The sequence below is a fragment of the Pavona decussata genome, unplaced genomic scaffold (assembly GCF_977016875.1).
Source record: "Pavona decussata unplaced genomic scaffold, jaPavDecu1.1 SCAFFOLD_223, whole genome shotgun sequence".
NCBI classification, from domain to species: domain Eukaryota; kingdom Metazoa; phylum Cnidaria; class Anthozoa; order Scleractinia; family Agariciidae; genus Pavona; species Pavona decussata.
The window spans coordinates 3,171,047-3,187,500 of record NW_028145628.1 but is presented as its reverse complement, the minus strand read 5'-3'; the positions used below and the strand labels follow the sequence as shown (position 1 = coordinate 3,187,500).

The 16,454-nt window shown below is 40.1% G+C and overlaps 1 protein-coding gene and 1 pseudogene across 2 annotated transcripts in view; both read right to left on the bottom strand.

The window, feature by feature from the left end:
* Nucleotides 1-318, bottom strand: part of LOC146459196 (laminin subunit beta-2-like) — a 1,886-nt gene extending 1,568 nt beyond the window's left edge. Inside the window, exons 1-2 of the mRNA XM_085089736.1 lie at nucleotides 276-318; nucleotides 5-184 (exon numbers count right to left, since the gene is read on the bottom strand). Coding sequence (XP_084945862.1) covers nucleotides 5-184; nucleotides 276-318 — 223 coding nt within the window. The remainder of the gene's footprint in view (nucleotides 1-4; nucleotides 185-275) is intronic.
* Nucleotides 319-1,436: 1,118 nt separating this feature from the next.
* Nucleotides 1,437-7,307, bottom strand: LOC146459195 (laminin subunit beta-2-like; annotated as a pseudogene). The gene is made up of 6 exons (XR_014858065.1): nucleotides 7,169-7,307; nucleotides 6,422-6,569; nucleotides 4,940-5,232; nucleotides 3,701-3,940; nucleotides 2,989-3,250; nucleotides 1,437-1,597 (listed from the first exon to the last, which is right to left on the bottom strand). The product of XR_014858065.1 is annotated as a laminin subunit beta-2-like (transcript).
* Between the last annotated feature and the right edge of the window lie 9,147 nt (nucleotides 7,308-16,454).

Here is a 16,454-nt window from a genome sequence, read left to right as displayed (position 1 = left end):
TTACCTTCACAGCCATCAGGGTTTGATGATTGTAGATTCCAGAATCCTGGTTTACACTGATTGCATCTGTTACCATTCACGTTTGTCTTGCAAATACACCGACCAGCAACCAGACCCACGTCTGAATCCGTTTTACCCTCACATTCACCCCCACTCACTCCACCCACAGAATCACAGTTGTATGCTGTAGAACAGATATTAATAAACAAACAATCAAACAAGGATTAGAGGGACGGTTGGTTTTATCAACTGAGTTGATTAGCTCAATTAACCACCGTCAAGACATTCTAAAGAGCCGGGCCCAGTTGCTCCAAGCATGGTTAGCGCTAACCCGGGTTAAATGCCATGACAACCTATAGGTTTTAATACCTCTTAACCAATGCTTCGAGCAACTCAGCCCTGATGTATTGATTGCTAGAAATTCGTCAGAGCGAATCAGGGAATTGCAGGTTGTGTGTGGTCTATAAAAACAATGAGCAGGAGACAATGTGTGAAGCTTAATAAAATTAGTTTCCACCCCCGTCCCCCCACTCCTCCCCACCCCCCACCCCCCCCCCCCCCCCCAATGAAGCAGCACCACCTTTGCTTCGGAAACTAACCCCTCTATATCTAAGGATGTACTGACACAAGTATTTTAAGATAATGATGCCTGTAACTGTAAAAGTCAGTTAGAAAGTTAGCACCATTTTCCTCAATACAAATCCACCAACACCTCCATCTCCTCCTTCATCACACACACAGACACCATGGAAAAAACATACAAACTTAGACACATGCATTCAAGAAAAGTCCACCCCTCTCATTATTTAAAATGTTCCTGACCATATTGCAAACTATCAACTTTTCACCACCAACTTATTGTTGTGCCCTTTTCATTAAATATAAAGGCCTACAAAAGTTCTGAGGTGCCCCAATCAAAACCCATTTTGCTACAAAGTTGTAAGTACATGTATCAGTAACTTAGTCAAGGCTTGAGTTATTACAGCCTTTGATACAGTGTATGGACATCACAGAGTTGCCATTCATAAGGGTAAAAAACTCAAACTGCAAACCAATTGTCACTGGCCAGATCCAAAGACAAATCCTTTGGCAATAAAGCCAACTAAGAAGTAACAGAAATAAATTCCCAAATTTAAAAAATATTATTTTTGGAACAACATTACCTTTAATTACCAACAAGGAAATTCTTTCACAAACCTTGGGAGTAGACAATAAAATTTCCAGATTTTTCACTGACTTTAAGGTAAAATTTAGAATTTTTCTGACCTCATGCAAAATTCCCTGACTTTTCCTGACCTTGAAAAAAATAATTTTCTCTGACTTTACACTGGCCATAAAAACTCTGCATCAATTTCATCAAGTACATATAATAAATTATTATGGTACGTTTATCAGTGGCACTTACGAATACAAGCATCAGGTTCCCTGAAATCTTTAGTAGGATCCTGGTAGTGCAGCGGTTTGCACTTCTCGCACTTGCGACCCACAGTGTTTATATGTAAGCAGCTTACGCAGACTCCACCGCTAACATTACCAGAAGCAGCATACACCGCAGGATCAAACCGGCACTCTACAGCGTGACCATTACAGTCACACCCTGATGCATAACAAAAATACAAAGATTTGTAAGTTTAAAAACATTCCCTCCATGAGAGACATTATCAACATACATCTTTTACTTTAATGTTGTAAATCAAGTCCATATGGGATGATCCAGGTACCCCTCCTTAGTCTCCAGCCATCCTAATTCAAATATTCTTTGACTTCTCTTGCCTTTATAGAGAACTCAACATACATGTAAATCATGTAGTGCCAACATTAAAGGGGAAGTCTCATGGGGTTTTTGACCTGTTTGGTTAAACATGGTGAAATAAGACCTTCACATAGAACAACAAGAGGAAAGAGATCAACTCAATTCTTAAAAAAAAAAAAACAACTTATATTTAAGATCTGCTCTAGCGCATTTTGAAAACAAAAATGCAAGAACATGAAAAACGTTAGCCTAAAATTTTTCAAGTTTCAATCCAAATTTTCGACCTACTCTATCTCTAGCCAGAGGCACTAATTGACAGTTTTATTGCACTATTATGGGTGATAATTTATAACAAAACTAGACAATTATTTTATGTTTCTGTTGACAGACAAACATTTTTTGGTTTTGAAATGACATCAAATTCGCATGATACAGTTCCCCTCTAAGAGGCTAACAATAAAGTCATGGGGTAGACTTAATTAAGTAAATTAAGTGCATCAATTTTGTTTAGGGGGGAGGGTAGGGTAATAAGTTGTGGGGGGGTGCTCAGAAGAAGATATCTCCAGATTTCAGATTTTCAGAGGTTGGCATCTCTGCTTACATCCACCCACTGAAAGGGCTGCATGCCTTGCAATGTTAATGAACATTGAAGATTTTGTAATAAGTTTCTCTTCCGCTTACTTTATCCCCAGTTAAGTCAACATCCTTTAGCTCATTCTATCCCAGCTGAGACAAGGATTTATGTATAATCCTGACTAACATGTTACATAACACAAAAGAATGTATTCAATTAGGAAAGATGATTAAAGTTAAAACGTAAAACTTGGTTTCCATTGGCATAAAAAATTTCAGTGTCTTAAATGTGTAGCACATTATAATACATGTGGTTGTAAGTTACAGGTACTACAGGGCATGAATCAAAATAACAATGACCCACTCAGTATGCTTGTGACACACAACCCATAACATTATAAATGTTACAAAAACTTTGTTTGAGTTTCTGATTTTCATGTAATTGAATTTGTAAAAATCGTACAGTAAATATTTCGGAATGAAATATGTGTAAGTTCTTTCTGCCCACCCACCCCCACCCCCTCAACTCCCTGACAAATCCCCATTCCTTCTTGAGGGTTTAGTGATAACCTGAAAACAGCCAGGGTTGGGTGGCAGAGGCTATCAGGTTAGCTTGTAAGGAGGACCACACCTCCCCTTCCCTAGTTCTTTCGGACACCTACCATGCCAGGAACGCTAGCTTCTCCAGGCAGCGGTAGACACTGCTCAGCATGTCCATAACATGAACAGCTCCCACTGATGACGAGATCATAGACAGCGTAGTAGTACTTCAGTTTGGTATCTGGTTTGGTGGGATCCAGCACCAAATCACCGAGGGTAATTGGTGAAGTTGATTCGTATGTTGGTTAGTTTCAACAAGTTTTGGACTTTTTCACTGTAGGGGTTTTTGACTGAGATTTGTGGATTTAAAGCTCTGAAGATTACCTGTTTAGTAAAGGAAAAACATGTACATTGTAACACAGATCATCATAAATTTGTATTTCACCTTAAAAAGAAAAGACTCAATTGAAAAAACACTGTCAGGTAGAAGGTACATTATATAAACAATGAATGATTATTAATAAGACCCAACAGCTTTCTGGTATATGAGCTACATGAGCTTATTTGCATTTTTCTTGCCGTTTATAGAAAATAAAAGCATTGTGTGGTTTTTAGGGCTTAAAATTTATGTATTAGTCGCAGATGAGAAAACAGCGTGCTAATTAGCTCACCTCACAATTCCATCAGGTAGCATCGTTCACACTTTGTGATGTTTTTTCAATTGATGCAGCGATACTACAAAGCATTTGACACCATTCAATTCCTAATAAGAAATACATTTACACTTGCCTCAGTTAGGCAATCCTTTTTTACCATATACCATACATTGCTTACCTCTCCATTTGAGGATGGCTCCACCGATGAAAAATCCTCTGTACAAACAACGTCGTCAACATCTTCTTGGGGTTGATGAGGAATGTCTGGGAATGTCTTCTTACAGTCCGCTGCATAATACCGATATACATTCCAATGCCTGCCATAGTCCCAGGATCGTTCTATAAGCATGCCAGCAGGTCGGAATGTGCGGAATGTCATCACCAAATGAGTGAAATGAAACTGAGCCTCAAGATTAAGCTGATGATAAAAAGAGAGGAAAAATCAGTCAATAAATCAAATAAATGATCAATTAAATAAAAATCTAATGGCAGTTAAAAATCTCCTGTCACCGGGTGGGATTTGACACTTTGCTTGCTTGATTTGAGCCCTCGGCAGCCAAACCATTACCATGAACACTGTACGTATTCATGATCATCCAGGTGTCTCAGTTCTGGTCATGATGTTAGGCATGAAAAAATGGATGTGCTTCAGGTACATGCTTTGAGGGGACACAGGATTTTAAGAGCTGTATATTGTACAAAAGTGAAGGAGAGAGTAGCAGAAAAAAATCGAGGACTAAGACCAAGAAGAAAAGGTGCTGGAATTAGGATGTTTGGCAATCTCCTTATGGACCTACCAGTTTCAACCCATAACCCCCCCCCCCCCCCCAACCCCTTCCTTCTTCTAACCCTATCCACTGCTATACGCTTCCACCCCTAGCCCACTATACCTCTATCCCCTCAAACGTACCCCTATCCTGTTACACCCTCTGCCATCCACCCTAACCCCCTTCCAACCTTGTCACCTTATACCCCCAGCCCCTTCTATCCCCACCCCGTTATATCCCTACCCTATTACCCCCCACTCCCTCCCAACCCTTCATGTACCCCTTTCCAACACTGTCCTATTAAACCCATAGCTCCTTTAACCCTGTCCTCCTCCACCCCTACTCCTGTCAAGCCCTATCATGTCACCTCGAGCTCCTTCCACATCTACCCTGTTACACCTCACTCCCTTTCATCGCTCCCTTTTCTTTAGCCCCATCCTTCTCCACCCTTCCACCCCTACCCCCTTCTAACCCAGTCATGCCACCCTGAGCCCCTTTCATTCCTATCCCCCTCAACCCCTATCCTTCACAACCCTACCCTGCTATACCTTATCTCCTTCCAACCCCATGGATTACATTACACCCTATGGTGTACCTCCCTCCACTCTTACCTCCCTCTATCCCTATCCCTTTCCATCCTTGCCCCTAACCTGAATGTAAACATCTTCTTGAAGGTTCTCTGACTGCCACCATGTCCTCTCTTTCTCTCCATTGAACTCTGAGATCATTTTCGACGCCACATGGTTATTCTCTGGTATACTTGAGTCACACATAAAACACTCATTCACGTCCTGGAGATGGGACACAATGCAGTACTCCTCAGGTTCATCCATGCCGCAAGTAGAAGAGGCAAACAAACTATCAGCACGGCCAATCAGAAGGTCACCAGTGGCTGGGTAACAACTGCGTTTGTCACACTGGTTTTGACTCACAGCTTGATTAACTAATGAAGAGAAAAATATTACAAATTAATTGTTTATAAATTTAATGGTTTGAACAAAGGCGTCATGTCATATGTAGGTAAATAATTCATTATGATCATCCAGGTGAGTGTAGTCCTGAGAAGGACTGTTTCAGTTGCTTTTGATCACTGATGTTTCGACAGAATCAAGGTCAGAGTCTGATGACGACTTCCACTCATGATCAGGTGATGGGAACATCAATGTCACCTTAAACAGGCCTTCGCTTAACTACACTCATCCAGATGATATGATAATTTACATAATAATGAAATTAGTTAGCTATCATACCTAACTCTTCCCCTGGGGGGACAGGGATGGCACAGTGGTGAGAACACTCGCCTCCCATCAATGTGGACTGGGTTCAATTCCCACTGTTGATGCTACATGTATATGTGGGATTGTGTAGACTTATTTTGATGACTGAATAAGCTTTTATAATTTAGAACAAAGGTAGGACTTTTTTTATCTGCACCAGCTCCATTGTCCCTGGCGAGATTGACTGATACATAAAACGTGGCCATTTGAATGAACATGGATATTTGCATTTGATATTTTTTAGCTGTGCTATAATTATAATCATTTTGCATTTTAAAACTTGTTCAGGAAGAAGGCTGGACTGAGGAAGCATTTAAAAGGAAATGTTTTGCTATGATCAGCTGATGGCAGATATTTCAGTGATTTGCATAGTATAATTGACAAATGGCTTTGACATTTACACCAATTCACCAGGGCGTGAACTGCAAAGAGGAAACCACAAGATTCTTTCACACCGCGCCTTCAAAACATGGCAAAATTGCAAAAATAACAAAAACAGATAAAAACTTAAGGAAATTCTGTCTGCATGTATAAGCTTTATTATACTGTGCACGCACGTCAACATGTTTAATGAAAACATAGCTGTCAGCTACGATTCACGGTTTCCTTTAAAAAGCAGAGAAAAATTGATCTCAGAATAGTTCAGCAAAGTTTCCATGGCCGGTCTTATCGGCATGTGGTCTCAAGTTTGATACCCTCGAGCAGAGCTGTAACTTAACACGTACCGTTCAAGTATCGCTCAATAAAAATATACAGCTCTAGTATGTTAGTATAAACGGCACAAGAATTTAAAGTTGAAAAACAGGACAACAGAAAACATGCAAGTCATTTTAAGATTACAGTTGGTTAACTTACCGAGATTTAGCACAACAATGGTCGCAATTTTCCAGAACGTCTCCATTGTTGACACGTGAAAACCGAAATATGTGATTGAAGACAACATGTTCTGATGTACCACCCACAACTCTGCTCAGAATAACGTGTTCCTCGGGAAATGTTACTCCTAGAAAACGAGCAAACAGCGTGTTAGTTAAACAGCAATTGACGACGAATAAAGCGCAACATACTTCACGGAGTAAATTTTTATCAGTCACGCATACAAGACGAAATGTGTCATGCGAATTAATGTTTGTAATTTTAGAAGTGTCTATGCAGAGATCTCTCACTCCCGGGGGGGGGGGGGGGGGGACTCCCATATGATGCTCGTCGTCTCGCTTAGGGGTGTAAATTTTGGATTTTGGTCCCGCTTAGGGTGTTCCGGGCAAAGCGCCAATATTTTAAGCCGCCAAAGTCTCGTTTAGGGTTCCGTGAAGAAACACGGAATTACGCGAAGAGAAACAGAAGTCAAATTTTCTTTTTAACTTGTTTTGTTTACCGCATTAGGGGTCAAAATTTGCTTAAGCCACGCCCAGATTGGTCTCCTTTACGGGTCACAAAAAGCTTAAGCCACGCCCAGATGGTCTCCTTTAGGGGTTAAATTCAAAATTCCCGACGAGCATCCCCGTCTGTTCCATATGGGAGTCCCCCCCCGGGCTCTCACTAGCAAAGTTCAGGAACGTTGCAGGCGCTTTATAATACAAACAGAAAGGCAAAATGACTAACCTTTGTCCAGAAACTGTCTTGGATGCGATCGCTAGTGAAGACTCAGTCCCGAATTACCTACACAGAAGCTTCAAATCTTGCGCAAAGACATGAGCTGAAACGAACAACCACTGTGCGCGTCTTCTAAATTACCGTCGATTGCATCTACGCGCCCAAAACATGTTTTCACGTGACGTCAAACGTCTGAGTTTCAGGTGTCAAACTTTGAAGTTTTCCCGCCCAAATGTGTGGTTCACTCTGTTCTCTTGACCGTTCACTGTCAGCATGGTCAAGAAATCAGCGAAAATCTCTTCACTGATATGGAGAGCCGTAAAAGTATCGAGGACTTTCTCATAGACGTGGATGAAGACTTATTGATATATGCTGGTGGATACGAAGCAATGGTTTTACGTCAACAACGAGCGCAATTTCCATACCGCCACCGAAAATTATACGGCTTAAAATTAAAACCGAACCTCGGGCTTCAAACGAACTTTACAAGACCAGGACAATGGCAACAACACGGTAAATGATGTTTTCTGATGTTGATTTGCTTTCTGCAAACAGTTTAAGTGATGATTTGAACCAGAATTCTGTAACTTCTGCAATTTTCATCGCAAACGTGCTCGAATTTACTGCGAGTGATCGCTTTGTACAAACACGGAGCGTCTTCAAATTTTACTTGCGTGTTTGCACGCACGCAAAAAAACTGAAAGTTTTTTTGCCACTAATAGCAAATGTATTGTTTATTTCAATAAAATGTTTTGTTGGAAAAGCTTTTTGCTGATTTTTGTGTCTTTGTCACGTCATATATGCGTTTGAGCAGCGACAGATGCGTAACTCAAGGACAATTTGCATAAGCTGGTTGAAATTTGATATGCCAATGGTCTTCATCAACATGCCGCGTTCAAGTGTCTTTTTCGGCAAATGATTAATGGGTAACCATATTATATTGCGTCGGAAAACATTTGTTTAATCATTCCAGTTTGATATGCAGTTAATTTTGGAAGCCAACACTATCATTTATCTACTACGTATTTTGGTGAATTTTAACGGTCTTGGAAGAATTTAATTTCTGCAAAACCTATGGAAACACGACAGGAGTCAAAGGGTTATTTAAGAGAGGACGAACTACTTGCTTGCACCATGGTCTCCAACAGAATAGAGTCTTGGAAAGTACACCTAGGAACTGTTCGAACGTGATTCGACTGTTTGGGAGCCGTGCTTCCAGTCAAGATGTACGGCTTAACGATTTTTAAAACTACACCCTTGCTGATGCGTAATCCCCTCCCAACTTCTGAAAAAGAATAATCCTGCGCAAGTTCTTTCACTTGATTACGTAAATCGCTTGAAAGTGGGACGTCTTTCTGATAATTTCGTCCTTTCTTGTTGATTGAAAACATCTTCCCTTTGAGCAGTGGCGCTGATCAGTGTCGAGAGGTAAAACTACACATTTGGGCGGGAAAACTTCAAAGTTTGACACCTGAAACTCAGACGTTTGACGTCACGTGAAAACATGTTTTGGGCGCGTGCGTTCACGGGTAGATGCAATCGACGAGACAACGAGTCCTTTCAGAGATGATCGTTGTGACCAAAACTTGAATCTCTAAGTACAAATCCTCTGGTAGAAGCTTTGGAACGGCGCAGATGATGACCTTTACACGAGCGAACGATACCAAAGGTAGAAAATCTCTTCGTAAAGCGGTGTTAAAGAGACCACAAAACCAGCCAAATGCTCGCCCGCACTGATCGGGTATTCGCCACCGGAAACACAATATGCTTCGATACATTCCAGGAATGTGGGCAACAGCCAATAAAATTTCGATTTTGTTATGTGAATTTCCGCGCCAAGACCTCCTTGGGAAGCGAGCTTCAGTGATCTAATACATCCCTTTTACTTTGTGGTGAATTTCCTTCAGATTTAGCATTTTTGCACGAATTCCTCTTATTCTCTTTTATACAGCACAAAAGCAAACACCGGAAGATTCTTTGCAAATCGATCCGACACGAATACAATATAGATAAAAATATTTTGGCTGTCTCGTTATCGATACATCATACGTTATTTCAGTTTAGGGACCGATCGTTTATTACGTCCTAGAGGGAGGGGGGGGGGGGGGGCGGTGGTTTTCTAAAGCATCGAGTGTATGAAAATTTTACCCCCCCAAAAATCTTTCAAACAAAAGTTTTACCCCCCACTGCAATGACAGTTTGAAAATTTTACCCCCCCCCCCCCCCCCCCACCTATGGTTGGCCTGGTGGTTGAATTGTTGAGAAGGTCCTGGGGCCTGTTTCTCGAAAGACCCGGTAACTTACCTTCCAGTTTTTCGCCTATTACAGAACGAATACAGACATGGTACTTCGCCAATGTTTTCATAGAATAATAAGATTTTAAAATTTAGTATTCAAAGCTAACAAAAATTTACTTCTGTTAAGAAACATTTGTCACCAAAATTACTTACTGGGCCCGCGGTAAGTTACCTGGTCTTTCGAGAAACGGGCCCCTGGCCACAACGCCTGGTTACATGCGGAACTCGCTAGCTCTCTGAATCTGAACTGGCTAGAGAAACAATCAGAAGTTAGGCGAAATTCAAGTAAGGGAACGTACCTTAGAATATCTCTTTAATGTCTTGATAATAACGATGTTTTGTTATCGCTGGAGTCTATTCTTCAGTCGTCAAAAGAAGGTACACAGAAGGTCAAAGTAGCTCGGGGTTTGAGAGCAGTACAGGAACATTTGATGTATGGATGTGGATCAAAGATGTGGATATATGGATTTTGAAGAAGCCTACCATCTCTATTCGTCTTTTGGTCAATTTTTTTGTCCAGAGAAACAGGCTTCAGAGATAAACTGCTTGATGAAATACACGGTTTGCCTGTCTATGTCATAACTTAACATATTACGTGCAAGTTCTTTGTCGCTCTGAAGAATAGTAGCGATATGGAGAAGTATCTAGTCGATTTTACACCCCTCACTTTTCGTACAAGGTAAAAAAATCCCCCCCAAAAAAGAGCTCGTTTTAAAAAAATTACCTCCCCCCCCCCTCAAAAAACACCGCCGCCCCCCCCCCCCCCCGGGACGTAATAAACGATCGGTCCCTTAAATACGGTAAAACCTTCAGTAGATATACAATAACTATACAAAATTGGAAAATGAAATTTAAAATTCTGTTTTTCATGATTGTTGTGTGGGAACCTGCTACACACAAACGAGTATAGAGATTGCATACTCTGCTTCAGCAAAATCAGGGCCGTCGGCGCGCGCGAGAGAGATTTTTTTGAGTGGCGGGTGGGGCACTAAAGCGAACGCGTTCGCGTGAGCCAACTAGAGGAATCCGGGGGCGTGCTCACCTAGAAAAATTCTTCTGAAATTGCTAGAAATGCATCTTACCTATGTAATTTTTTTAATTGTATCAAATAAATTATGTTTTCCTTTCTTTTGAAGTAACGAGGCGATCGTCAGTTTTCGAAAAGAAGTCTGCAATTTGCAACCTCTTTTCAGTTCTTGCCAAAGCCAACAGCTTGTGAAGAGCCAGCTTCGTTCAGTTGTTCATGTTACCGTAAATCATACGCGCCTTAGCTTGGTTCGTTATCATGACGGCAGGACTGAACGATCGAGGATCATGACCATAGCCAGACTGTGCGTAGTTCTCCCCTTCAAAATGGCTTCCCTTGTCTATGAGGCGTGACATACATACCGTGATTAATTCAACATTCAAATACTTAAAGGGATCCCCTCCAATGCTTTTTTAAATATTATTTTAAGGTTTTTAGAACTATCCACAACACGAGGGGAAGCGGGAAGAACTTAATGCTTCCCAAAGTGTGAAATGAGAGTACAAGGAAGTCTTTATTTTAAAGAATCAAAACTTTTTAATGACATTCCAAATGAAATGAAGGATCTTAACTCTGTCATGATTTTTAAAACTCGTATTTTAGAATTTTGTAGGTCACAATCTTTTAATTACTTTAAATTTTATAGTGGCTGTTTTTACGCTTTTTAGGTTTTTTAGGTTGTTTTCTTTTTTGCAGGGCCCTTATTGATATCAGCATTTTATGCTGAAGACGTCACCCTGGTTAAATAACATTTATTATTCTTATTCTTATTCTTATTCTTATTCAAATGTTTATAACCAGTTTTCATAAATGGCCTTTGTGCAAAAACTCCGACTTGAGCTTATTCAGTCATGAAACTTCATCTTCGTGAAACACCGGACCCAAGAACCATAACTCAAAGACAACAGCTGAATTCTGTTATTAATTTCACGGTTGAAAATCTAATCGTCCGTTCAGCATCAAAACCAGCTCACGTCAAACTGTCTGACTCCGTCCGGTTTGCCGGGAAAAACCTTCAAAAAACAAGTTAGATCCGAAACAGGCAAATCAAAACACTGGAGAGTTTTCTGAGAGGTCCGCATGTCTCACATAAAATAATCATATGTAAGGTAAGTTGTTTCCGTAAGTGATGGATATGATTAAGTAACAAAATATAAATATATTTTTTAACCAGTTTAAAAGTGATTTTGAACAAGAAAATTGGATTACAAATAATACGCTTTGATTGTTCAAGTATGATTAGTGTCAGAACTCTAGAAGGTATCGACACACTACAATGGGGTACAAAACTCTTAGGACTATTAACACGATTTGCCTTAATTTCTCCCCCTTTCCCCCTCACCCCCAAGCAATGTTGTAGTTTGTGCAGCCCTGTACACTTTACCCTGCCCTAAAAGTGTTTCTTCATCTCAACATTGGAGGGGGGAGGGAAGGGCCATTCGCGGTATCCACGTGGTTAAAGAAGTGATACAAGAAGCAGAGACCGATACAACGTAGAAATACGGTTTAAAGGTTACTATATTTCGGCTGGCCAAACCAGCCTTTTTCAGGTACCTGAAGCCGATCAGATCAACAATTGATCCAACGTATACCAGCAGGATTATCGTCCACGGTTGTTGATTGGACTTGACTCGTTAAAGAAGTGCATATTATGCTACGTTGAAGGAAGATTTTTCATAACCGTTCCAAGGATTTTTGTCCTCCATTGTAGGTATAGGTATCGAAGCACTATTCAACCAATATTTCTCGGGAGTATCGTTATTATGGGGGAGCCTCAAATCGGTGATATATAGAATACTTGGTATTGGTATCGCCTCAACCACCCCACCCAATACCGTGACCCAGCGGGCTGGTATACAAAATGGTCACTTAAGCCTCAGGTCAATACTAGCGACATAACAACACAAACGTACTGGAATAAAGAAAAGATCAGTCCTAATTTATTCTTGGTTTCTGAAAAATTATGATCCAATCTTTGTGTTAAATCATTACAAATGCGTAAGTGTCATTTATGGAGGGTAAACAATAGAGCACCTGAAGCTTCTAAGTGGAGTAGCAGGTGGTACAGGGTGACTGAGCAGTGACTGTGATTCTCAGTGGGCACGAAAAAGTGATCGTAATAATTAAAGTGGTGGTCGTAAGGCGGCTTTCCACTGCGCATGTTTTATTTGCTGGTACAGTGTATAAGCAAATAAACAGGTTCTGCGGGTATCGTGTTTAGCGTTCTACTTTCAAAGGCTAACAGGGACAATTTTCACTTCTTGATCACGATTTTTTTTCGCTACTTGTAACAAATCGTCATGTTTAATTTTAAAATTTTTCCAACTACACCAGCAACTGGTATCATCTAACTGCTGTAGTTTGATACCTTTCGATGAAATCATCCCAATAATTCATGATACGATCAAATCCCCCTCCCTCTGATTGAATGGTATGTTCTTGCTCCGCGGTAACTGAACATCATTTATCGATTTTTTTATTTACGCTTACTCTGCAATACAAATGCTATACTAACGAACGCTAGCTGTAAGTAACATTGTCGTTCTAGAATGTCCACTCCGACTTCAATTCGTCATAATAGTTGCCAAATTCTCGATCTAGAATATCGCCCGGGAAAGGGGGGGGGGGGGGGGGTACTCCCAAAAAAATTGGATAAGGGTGAGCGGCCCGCTTCCCAAAATCCTTACCCTATTTATGACCAAAATCTGCGATTTTCCGTACCCTATTTATGGCCTGACCAAAAATTTGATACCCCATTTATGACCTGATAGTGTCTAGTCAACTTCAATTCAAAAACCCCTGGAGCCCAGCGCGTGACCGGAGCACGTGACAAGCCGTTGCGGAACGTACACAGTTGCCGCAAAAACATCATGATGAAGAAGTAGCTTCTTCAAAAACAACAACAACAACAACGAATTCAAAACTAGAGTGAAAAAATCAGTACCCTATTTATTACCAAAATAGCGGCAAAATGGCTAAAACCGATACCCTATTTATGACCAAAGCCGATGAAACTCCGTGGCCCATACCCTTTGGCGCCGCACATACTTATATAGCCCACATAAGGGAGTACCCCCCCCCCCCCCCCCCGGGGAATATCGGTTCTAATTCTTGTATTGTTCAAAGTAAGTGACTACAATACATGGTCCGTTAGTGAACTGTCTGTAGACAACTTAATTCAATCGGTGGCAACAAACAGAACTGAAACAAGAAATCACAACTGCGGAAGTTCAATGTACTCGGAAGAAGAAAGCCTACCAGTATCGGACCTATTGAAAAAGACCCGAAGAATCTATTTCGGTAAGTACTGTCAGTGATATTACGTACAATCTGAACTATTGACAGGCGAAACTTTGGTGATATCACGGAGATTAAATCAGTAAAAAGCAGCGATTATTTCAATTGTCTACTGAACCTAAAATTTCTGTAAGGATCCCCGGGCTTGAAGGGTTTTTAAATTATCTAAATGTCACTAAAAAATTGTACTTTAGAACAGTAGTCAGATCCATACGGATTCACTTAGTTAAACAGCATTAAACTTCGGTTGCCAATATTTGTTTTATGTTCTCAAGGCCATTTCGGACGAGTTTATATCACTGAGTGATAAATCAGAGGAAACTGTTTGATGTCATTTTCATTGACTTTGCATCTAGCTTTTTCCGTCTCTTCTGTGTAATCGGCCATGATACCCCGAGAGTCAACGTCAGAGTTCGTGCCGTTAGGTTGTCCTAAGATTATTGTTGGCAATAACTTTTGATACAGTACAGAGATGTGTTTCACGGATGTTTCGAGAATCTCTAAATAGATACATAACCAAAGTAGCAACAAAGGCGAAAAAATCAAGTTGTGAGTCCTTCATTTTTTATGTGATGTTCGAGTTTGATCCGGGCGATCCGGGTGATCACGATTTTGAACAAACCTGCCATATAAGCGAAACTGCACGCATGCAAGGTAGTACAAAAATCAAAATCTAATGGTGGCTGTTTCAAATTAGTTTTCCCGAGGATCGAATTCACAAAACTTCGTGATTGTGTACCACAGGAGAAATTAGCCCTTTCGCTCCTTGGTGTGATCAACTTGTAATGTCTCCTTACATTATCAATACATTGTAAACCAGACAGGTGATAAGAATAAAGAAAATCATCAACTAGGTGATGTAACACCAAATTCTCTGAACTAACTTTAAAAAGAAATGTATGGCAGTCAGTCAGGAGAATTAACACTCATCATGGGAATGAAAAGGTTAAGGCCATCATAGCCCTACTCATTTTAATGCCGCAAGCTGTAATGCACTCACAAGAATAGATACAAATTACGGTCATGTAAAGCTGTTCACACTTCCTTTAGCAGTGAAAATCTTTAATTGATACAAAATATTGTAAATGTTGTTAAGAAAGTCAAGCATTATACAACTTTAGCATGGCTTTGTTTGCAGAAAACAAATTAGTCCCCAGTTGACCGTAATGTATTGTTCAGTTCCGGATGTTAAAAAATTACACAGGATGTTAAGCTGACGCAATTCCCTTTGTAGAGCTTTGAACCGTAGTTTTCAGTTCCTGTTGCTGTTAAAAGCTCAAGACAGACCTCAATTATTGAGGACTAGAAGCACAAGATTTACAGACTCTATGTAAAGTTCGCAAATTTTATCATACAATCATTGCTGATTCAGTGGTTCAGCCAATCAGATTAAGGTTTCCATACACACATTTTATCAAAACTTATCGAAAACAGAAATTCAGTAAAGATTTCTAGACCGTGAAGAATTTACGTCTCAGCACCGTATGTATTTCTACTTTGTAAATGTTAATGTTGAGTTTGAATTGTGTATTCAATTCCACTGATTTGCCTATGCGTGACTTCAACACATTCCAAAACCGGAGTAGAAGGAAGTTCGCGAAATATGTCTTCTTTCACTCGCACGGACCGTTCAAACACAGCTTTTGCCGTGTTTGTACTTACAGTTTGCGCTATCTTTGAGTCTCAAGTTGATGCAAATCTTTTGGATCCAAGTTTAATCATGCGAGAGCTACGGACCTTTGCCAATGATGCCCTCGGAGTGGACGAAATTCGAGTACGAAAACACAGCTTTTTCTCGGTAGTCCGGATAGTAATAGCCTGTCAAATCTTCTGTGATGTACAACTTAAGGTTCCCTTGAAAATTCTATCCACCCTGCCTTGTAAACGAATATAAAACAGGTTTTGTGTTCTTGGCAATAAATTTTAATACAGTCCAGAGATTCTTATTAAGTCACTACCGTGTTTCAAGATCTCTTAATACAGTAGGCAAAAATTAGCAACACCAGCGAAAAAATCAAGTTGTGAATCCATTATTTTACATGTAATTGGCGAGTTCGATTGAAGATATGATTTGGAACAAACCGATCTTGGTTTCACTGGAGCTAAGCGAAACTGCATGCGATGTCGGTACAGAAATATAAACCTAAATGAATTCACAAAACTTCGTGATCACGGGAGAAATCGAAACTGAGCTATCATAGAATTTGAACCCTATTTTTGAATGTCTCAAACTGCACTGAACTCAACTGATAGATACAAATCACGGTAATATGTGAAAGTTATTCACACTTCCTTTAAAACTGTTAATCTTTAATTGATACAGCATATTGTAAACGTTGTAAAGACAGTTAAGTGTTTTATAAGTTAAGGTGGGGGTTCACCTAAAAGCCATTTTCACGCCGCTTAAAATCGGTCAAATGAAAATATCTTGTTTGCATTTCAAGCAATACAAAAACCCTCCATTCATAGCACAAACTAATGATTTGGGCTGTTTTATGAATTTTTGGGTGATTTTTAGGTATATTTGGAAGGAAATAATTTTTCTTGAAGGATTGGTAAAATTAAAAGAAATAAGGAATGTTGAAGATTTAGTGAAGTTTTAAAATTAGAATTTGTAGTTAATAATTAATAGACGGATACCAAGTTAGTCCACTAGCAACCTGGCGTGCTCTTG